This window comes from Scyliorhinus canicula, chromosome 2, assembly GCF_902713615.1.
Source record: "Scyliorhinus canicula chromosome 2, sScyCan1.1, whole genome shotgun sequence".
NCBI lineage: Eukaryota > Metazoa > Chordata > Chondrichthyes > Carcharhiniformes > Scyliorhinidae > Scyliorhinus > Scyliorhinus canicula.
This window is the reverse complement of record NC_052147.1, coordinates 175,085,511-175,094,622: the sequence shown is the minus strand read 5'-3', so window position 1 is coordinate 175,094,622 and position 9,112 is coordinate 175,085,511. Positions and strand designations below refer to the sequence as shown.

Sequence of the window (9,112 nt, the reverse complement as noted above, 5' to 3'; positions counted from 1 at the left end):
AGCACGGTGGCGCAGTGGTTAACACTGCTGCCTCAGGGCACCGAGGTCCCAGGTTTGATCTCCACACTGTCCGTGTGGAGTTTGCACATTTTCCCTGTTTGTGTCTGGGTTTCACCACCACAGCCCAAAGACGTGCAGGGTAGGTGGAATGGCCTCGCTAAATTACCCCTTAATTGGAGAAAATGAATTGGAAATTCAAAATTTATTTATAAAAAGCTCACAAATTACAAGTTTGATCAACTTTATTGGGACATTTTTCATGGAAACATAAATTGCATTAGTTGCTCACTAATTAATGCAATACTATTACTAGCAATAGTTCTCAAAGTTTTTGTTTAAAACATTTTGATTTGAATTGGAGTGTAAAGTAGTTTTGTTGCCTGATTAACAACTTGTTTGTCATCCTAAGAGCTTGCTGAAACTCACTGCCTAGACTAACAAGTTAAGAGTGAAAAGTTAAGCAAGGTAACAAATGACTGCTGGATCTCATGATATCTTACAAGATGAAAATATTTAATTCAACAAAGCTTTATCTTTTATGCAAAGTTACAGAAACAAACCAATAGTCAGATCTTGGTGGACTCCAAAAGTACTTGACTTCAAAATCAAGACACAAAGACATAGATTTTGACTTTTGGGTAATCGATTTCAGCTTTTGCTAGCCACCCATTCTGGCAGCAAAGTGGACCCGTGGTCTTCAGATTCTGGCCTCATTTAAATTTGTCAGTCAAGCTTCAGGTTGCAAAACAGGCATTATTACCAGCAAGGTTTAAATTGCAAGTTGCAGGGGAGGGTTCACAATCATGGAGTGGGGTCCCCAGGCAACAGTAGCTCAGATTATTATTGTGGACCTTGGAGGAGCACTCTTTCTCTTCTGGGGCCGCCAAAAATAATTCAAGGCTTCCTTTAATAAAGCTTTTCTCTTTCTTCATCCATGGATCTGATCATAAGTGTCATAGTCTCGTGTCAGAGAACCTCAGTTTCTACATTAACAGGGGCCGACCATCTGAAATGGGCAAACATTCTGGGCAACCAGTGATAAGCCTCTTTTTAAAATGTAGTGGGCTACATTGTCGACATTAACTTAATGGGGCAAGGCTAGCAATCCCATTTAAGGCTATCACCTCATTAATGCTGGTAAGATGCCTCAAAATTAACCCCAAATAATTTTTTTAATGATTAAGCATCAAGTCGAAATGAATGGTTAAAAACAGCTTCAGAGGGCAGCACTGTGGCCTAGTGGTTAGCACAACCGTCTCACGGCGCTGAGGTCCCAGGTTCAATCCCGGCTCTGGGTCACTGTCCGTGTGGAGTTTGCACATTCTCCCCGTGTTTGTGTGGGTTTCGCCCCCACAACCCAAAAATGTGCAGAGTAGGTGGATTGGCCACGCTAAATTGCCCCTTAATTGGAAAAAATAATTGGGTAATCTAAAATTTTAAAAAAAAAAACAGCTTCAGCATGCTTTTCAGCAAAAAGGAGAAAAGGGACGGAAATGAATTCTCCGCCAACAGCGCATCCCCGCTGTGGGTTTCCCGGTGGCGTGGAGTGGCTTCAACAGGAAATCCCATTAACAAGCGGCGCAAGTATAGAATCTTGCCACCATGAACGGCACGCTGTCAAGAAATACATGACTTGGGGAGCAGAGAAACTAGCCAAAGGTCAATTAATCAAAATTATTGGCTGCAGATGTTCAGGAGTTAAGTTCAGAAAGTATTTTAAGAAAGATGACATAAGTCAACATGCTGCATCAGCATCTGTACCCTTTATTTTCATAAAAATATACAGTATCTGAATGCTTTTAATTTAAAAAAAGTAGTTCACAATTACTGTTAGGTACTTCTACAAATCACTGAAACATTCAGTAGTTCACAAAAGTCTTAAGAGCAAAGTGTGCTTGAGGTCCAGGCTGGATTTAGATTTGGATTTATTTCTTATACTTTAACAGTTCTGAAGTACGTCAAAAAAAATCTTAAGCTTTATACCCCTCCTTAACTGTAGAAATATGACCAAATACATAAAATTTCCACAGACCACTGCTTCCACCATACATGTTCATTTTCGCTAGATTGTTACACATTCACTGCATAAAACAAAATATAACACTGTCACCGTATCATGATACTGCACTATACTGTAACAAGACATATTGCACATGCTAAAGCATATTAGAGGGATTACCAAATGGAAGATATAGGCGTTTTAAACGGATAGATCACTGCATCAGCTTCCACAAATAATTGTTTTTAAGGTTTTAAAATACACAGTCAGATTGTCTAATTTGTAAATGCCCTTTTCCAAATAATAACAATTTATGATCAGCCAAGTCTTTTGAGCAAGACTTCATTTTTAAAATATCCTACAACACTGCAAAAACAATCCATGATGGTTTGGTGAACAAACCACTCTTCATTCAGATGTTTTTGGACCTTTAAAAAGAAAATTTTACATTCATTGTAAATTTTTAATTTAAATTAACATTATTGCTTGGATATTACTGAATTAGCAAAATTCTACAAGATATTTGGAAACCATCTGGAAAGTACTCATGGGCAGAAAGGCACTCTAACTATTTCATAATGCAACAAAACCAAAATAGTATTTGAACTCAACCCAAGTGAAACTATTTGCTACCAAAATTGCCAATCACAAAGCAATGGATTTCAAAGTTCCAGTATTTGTTTGGTCAGGCTTTTTTTCTATTTATATATTAAAAATTATAAAAAGTTTAAAAGTACTTCAATACCTGCTCAAATTTTGCACAAAAATGTATTAATTTTGTATTACACTGATTCATCAAATAAGTCAGCTTTAATTACACAAACAATATAATGCATTTATAAAATTTCCACAGTATAGAGAAGTCACCAGCTGATTCCATTTCAGTGAACAGAATGGAGAAACAGATTGGTCCGAAATTATACTGCAGCCTTAAGCTTTAATAAAGTTGGTTAACAAAACACTTATCTTCTCTATATACGGCTATCGCTTTTGGCATTTGTCCTTCAATTTCAGTGCTTTAATACGATATGGTACTTAACTGCGTTAAAGCAATTTCATATCAGAGGTCTCTATATTCTGAAATTTATCTGCTTGGACAGCAATATACAGTACTACTGTGACAAGATAATTAAGGTCTCTTGCAAGTTTTTCAGTGCTTTTAGTCAAAGTAGCGAGGTTGCAGTAATTGCTCAGCTACTGCATTGAGCAATGTCATCGTTCCCATGTGAGGTTTTGTAAATTACTCTGAAGCTTTATCTTGCTGATTTCTAATCTGCCAATATTAGATCTCACTTACATGTGAAATGCATTTTATTTGTATTTCAAATACTGCACTGTTTACTGAAACACGCTACTTCAATGTAGCTGTGAAAATATATTATGATTTTTAAAAAGGCATTAATTTTAAGAGAACAAGAACAGCGACAGTCCCAATCTGCAGCACATTTGGTCCATTTGGCGGAGTTGGCCAGACACAAAAAGAACTTGTCATTCCACCTGCGCTGTTCCTGTCACAGGTGAGAGAATGGGTCCATTTAACACACAAGCTTTGGCAGATGAAGCAGACTTTATCAGAATAGTTCTTTGTGGCAGTTACTCTCTCTTCATCCTACAGGTGGGTAGATTTCAACAAAATTGCTATGCATTGCTTAAAGGCTGCCAATGAGGTTGTATAAAAAGATACGAAATACCACACTCTGCTGACAGAATACTAGCCTAAAGTCGCTGGTACATTTAAAATAAAAGGGTGCCATCAAGTTTTCTTGGAATCTATGAATACTTGACACTGCAATCTGGAACAGGTCATTCATGGTTTATCAGTAGTTAACGGCTCAGGTATACGGTTAGTCCCTAGCAACTCTACAACCACAAAACTTTATTGAAGTGCAAATGCATGTTTGTGCTGATTTGTCATAACATCTATCTTGTAGGGCAAGCAATTTGGTATGGAACAACACGGTATCCCATAACAAATCCCATAAATTTCCACAGTTACTGCAAGTAGCAAGATTTGATGCCCAAGTACCACAAATTTGCATAAAATGTCCCAGAGACAGTGAAAACACCAATTTCTGGCAGATTTAAGCAATAGCAAATCACTTGCCCTACTCAATTATCCTCTTTACGAATTGAAACTCCAAGGTTATCCTTTCCTCCTAAATCTTGTAAGAAAAGTGCCTTTAAGTAAGTGCTTTTTTAATATGCAGTGATTGATCAATCTGTAATCCTTAACTGAGAAACAAATCAAGACTTTTCCTATATATATATCAAACTTTCTAAAATCAATCAGAATGTCTCAGAGTCTGAATCATTTTCATCGTCATCTTCCTGACCCCTATCCATTTTTCCTACACTGTTACACAATTGTTTGTTGAAAGAATTAATGTTGCTACCCGTATTAGGGGAATCATAGGACAGAGGTGCGTTCAGACTGTCATTTTTTATTAGACTGATGCTGAAGGACGTCATTGTGCTGGGAGGACAGAAAGGCATCATGGTTGCCAAAATGAGTGCCAGACAGTCAGCCACATCTTTGTTAGGAGCACAAGCCAGGGCTGGGGTGTGACCTGGGCACAAAAGCAGACAAGGGAATGGTTAGTATATAAGTCTTATGCAAAAACAAAAAGGGAAGTAAGACAGCAAACTCAAATTTGCTTTCAGTACGTCTGTTTTAAGTCATGCCAAAGTTAAGAGTGCTTTCAGTTAGACTTTTAGAAGTGTTGTAGTATTAAATTGTTACTTCTGATAGGGTATTGAATAAATCAAGTGCAGCAACATTAGAGGTAAGTTAACCATACTCACCATTTTCATCCACAGCAAGAACACTTGCTCCTTTGCTTAGTAAATCATGCACCACCTTTTTGAGCCCATTCCGAGCAGCTATGTGAAGAGGTCTGAAAATGTACATTTAAAATGTTACCATAGAATCAATTTTTTGAGTAACCAATAAGGATTGACCAACTTTATGTTTACCTAATCTCTTACTCGAGTGGTGCTGATCTGTCATGAGTTTTTAAATACAGATGGGTGACAAATCAGCACCGCCATGTGGGAGAATGGGTAAACTAAATACATCTAAACAATCAGGATTAGCAAAGCATATGGCAAAGTGAGACAGTAATTGTGTAAGCAGGCAGTAGCTCCGATGTATGACCTTCTGCTATCCTCCAAAAGCTTCAACACCTCTTGCTCCAAAACTCTTTATGACAAATCAGCATCAAGACCCCTGTGACGCATGTTGGGATAGTTACTATATTAAAGCTATAGGCTGGACATTCTCCCTGGGGGTGGGAAACAGAAATTGGGACTGGTTCTGGGTCCTGAACCTATCCCTAATGGTGGAGGAAATGGTAATTCATTGGGTTTTCATGGGTCCGTTCCACGCATCTCTCCCCCATCCTCCACCACAACCCCCTCCCCCTTAACTGGCATGGAGACAAGTTCTCCAATCAGTTAAGGCAGTGGTATGGTCTCAAACCTGAAGGACCAGAGCCCTTCCAGAATGAGGGGAACAGCAAGCTGTAATGGAATGTAAGTAACAAACTGGGTGCTTAAATATGGGGGCATCCCCTCGCCAAACTTTTAAAAAAACTTTAAAGTAATTCAGCAACAGGCCACCACTGTGGGGGGAGAATTCCTCTCCTGGGCAACTTCTTATAGTTCTCACAGCCTTCCAGGCAGGGCGAGTCTCTAGGCTCGCCTGGGTTGCTGGACCCTTGGGTATTTGTGGTGTACTACCTCCAAGCACCTAAACTGGTCCCTAGCTGGTGCAGAAAAAGGAGGTTGACTGGAAAATTCCAACTATTTTGATCAACATAAATAACCAATTAAACTACATCAAATAAACTGCAGAACAAATTAAAGGGACAATCCCTTAAAGGGAAACTGCCTTAATTCTGACCAACCTCATTTCATTTGGACTTAATTAGGTCCTTAACAAGCTCAATTGGCTATCCACCTTGTGTGTGGTGAATTAGCTTTTCTGTAATTCGTTATTTGTTGATCAAAATAATTGGATTAACCTTTCTGTCCCAATTCCGCCTCTGCACAAATGGCCTGGAGGAAGGATGAACCTAGGGAACAGGCATGCCACCTGGTGGGACTCATTTTTGGCCCTGGCTGCTTGTGATCATGGTGCCAGTAGGGGCCAAAAATCTAGCTCTAAATAATTGAAATTGTTATTGACTTACCAGAACAGTAACATTGAGGTTATGTTCTGCTAAACCAGACACCTGACATAAGAATCCAGTCAACATGAGTTCAAATTCCACCATTTGAATTCAGTTAAAACAAAACAGAGTAAAACAAAGGGCTGGTATTCGTAATGGTGACCACTAAACTATTGGATTATCGTAAAAATTCAATTGATTCAATAAGGGCCTTTGGAGAAGGAAACCTGGTACCCTCACTCGACCTAGTTGACATGCAGCTCCAGGCTGAATAAGTGCTTTTTTTCTTTACCTGCACTGTGGGTGTATCTTACCACGTGGAGTGCAGCGATTCAAGAAGTCAACTCACCATCACCTTCTCAAGGGCAATTAGAGATGGGCAATAATAGCTAACCAAGCCAGCAACATCCCCATCCCAAGAATGAATTGAAAAGAATGGTTTAGTGAACTAGTTAAAATGAATAAAAAACAATCTGAAAGGATCACTCAGCTCTGACCCAAGCATTGAATCAGGACACAACAAAGGAACATCCAACAGAGTCTACAGTCCAAAGTTCTCCTCTCCAACAGTTTTTTATTCATTTATGGATTGTAGGAATTGTTGGTTAGGCTAGCATTTATTGACAATCCCTAATTACTCTCGAGAAGGTGGTGGTGAGCCTTCTTGATCCAGTGCAGTGCTGTTTGGTAGGTCATTGCAGGATTTTGATCCAGCAACGGACGATGAAGGAAATGCAATTTCCAAGTCAGGATGGTGTGTGATTTGGAGGGAAACATGAATATCGTGGTATTCTCATGCAACAAAACTCAAGCTCAACACCATCCGGGTCAAACAGTGCACTTATTTTTCAGGCTCTCCCAATCTTTATACCAAAGGCCTTTTTTTGGAAATTCAACACAATTATTTTGGACTTTGTATGGGCAGGGAAGGTGCCGAGGACCCTGCTACAAAGGCAGCAGGGAGGGTTGGCGTTGCCGAACCTGCTTCATGATTACGGGGTGGCGAATGTGGATAAGGTGCGGTGATGGTGGGAAGGAGATGGAGTACAGTGGGTTAGGATAGAGGCAGAATTTTGTAGGGGTCCAGTTTGAGTGATATGGTGATGGCAGCATTGCCAGTGGCACGAGTAGGTATTCAGGGGGCCCGGTGGTGCAGTTCATGGTGAAGATTTGGAATCAGTTGAGGAGACATTTTAGGGCGGAGGGGATGTCGGTGTTCATGCCGCTGTGCAAGAATCATTGGTTTGAGCCAGGAGGGATGATAGTGTATACAGAAAGTGGAAGGAAGTGGGGTTGATCAAGGTGAGGGATCTGTTTTTGGAGGAAGGGTTCGCCAGTCTGGAGGAGCTAAGGGAGAAGGTAGAGCTGCCGAAGGGTAGTGAGTTCGGGTATCTGCAGGTTAGGGACTTTGCGTGCAAAGTCTGGAGGGGGTTCCCTAGGTTGTCGGGGTACACCCCACTGGAGCAACTGCTGCTTTCGGATGTGGAAGGGGATGGAGGAATTGGGGATATATACAAGTGGTTGGGCGAGCAGGGAGGTGAACAGGTGGTGAAGATCAAGGCGAAATGGGAAGGGGAGTTGGGAGGGGAGATCAACTGGAGAGTATGGAGTGAGGCACTCCGCAGGGTAAATGGGACCTCCTCCATTGCAAGGATGAGCCTGATACAGTTTAAGGTGGTGCACAGAGTGCATATGACTCAGGCGAGAATAAGTGGGTTCTTCTAAGGAATAGCAGATGATTGTGAGAGATGTGGGCGGGGACCAGTGAATCACGCGCACATGTTTTGAGGTTGTGAAAAATTGGAAAGATTCTTTGGGGGGGGGGGGGGGGGGGGGAATTTGGGGTTTCAGAGAACCCGGAGCTCATGGAGAGGAGGAAGGCCGATGTCGTGACTTTTGCCTCTCTGATTGCACAGCAGTGAACCTTGCTGGAGTGGTGGTCAACATCGCCACCGGGGTTAGCGGCTTGGTTTGGTGACCTGTACGACTTCCTGCGGTTGGAGAGGATAAAGTATGAGTTATGGGGCTCTTCAGATAGGTTTGAGAAAAGGTGGGGGTTGTTTGTGACCGTGTTTGAGGAGCTGTTCGCCGCGGGGGTGAAAAAGGGAAAATGTTGCACAGACTGTATAAGTTGATTACTGGGAAGTATGTATCTTGGGGTGTTTACTTGCTGTAAACTGTTTTTATACATGTTTGTAATAAAATACATTTTTAAAAACAGGGGAGGTATAAATGGGTATTTTTCTGGTCGGCAATATGTAACAAATGGTGTGCTAGAGATCAATTTATATGAATAACTTGGACCAAAGGTATGATTGCTAAACTTGCTGATGACACAAAGATACGTAGGATAGTAAGATGTGAAGAGGACACAGGAGGCTGCAAAGGAATATAGATAGGTTAAATGAGAGGGAAAAGATCTGGCAAGTGGATTATAATGTGGGAAAGTGGGAAATTATCCATTAAGGCAGGAAAAATAAAAAAGCATATTATCCAAACAGTGAGTGTTTGCAGAGCTCTGAGGTGCAGAGGGATCTCAAAATGCATGGATCGCAAAAGGCCTGTATGCAGGTCAAGCAAGTAATCAGAAAGGTTATTAGAATGTTATTATTTGTTGTGAGGGGAATTGAATACAAAAGTAGGGAGGCTATGCTTCAGTTACAGAAGGCACTGATGAGACCACATCTGGAGTACCATGTGCAGTATTGGTCTCCTTAAGCAGTTCAGAGAAAGTTTACTAAACTAATACAGTACCTGGACTGGGCAGGTTGTCTAATGAGGAAAGATTGGACAGGTTAGGCTTGTACCAGCTGGAATTTAGACTACTAAGTGGAGACTTAATCGAAATATACAAGTTCCTGAGGAGCCTTGAAGGATTGATGTGGAGAGGATGATTTCTCTTATGGGAGAACTTTGTACTGGCGGCTCACTATTTAAAAATAAG

At 40.8% G+C, this 9,112-nt stretch overlaps 1 protein-coding gene across 15 annotated transcripts in view; it reads right to left on the bottom strand.

Annotated features, from left to right (window-relative positions):
- Window positions 1-492: 492 nt before the first annotated feature.
- ankrd44 (ankyrin repeat domain 44) overlaps window positions 493-9,112 on the bottom strand; it is a 312,538-nt gene continuing 303,918 nt past the window's right edge. For 11 of the 15 annotated variants that reach the window (XM_038789094.1, XM_038789095.1, XM_038789099.1 and 8 more), the window contains 2 exons: window positions 4,802-4,893; window positions 4,286-4,566 (listed from right to left, as the gene is read on the bottom strand). In XM_038789094.1, coding sequence (XP_038645022.1) covers window positions 4,286-4,566; window positions 4,802-4,893 — 373 coding nt within the window. Of the gene's footprint in view, window positions 4,567-4,801; window positions 4,894-9,112 lie in introns of those variants that run through there. The other 4 variants (XM_038789089.1, XM_038789104.1, XM_038789101.1 and 1 more) reach the window with 3 other exon arrangements.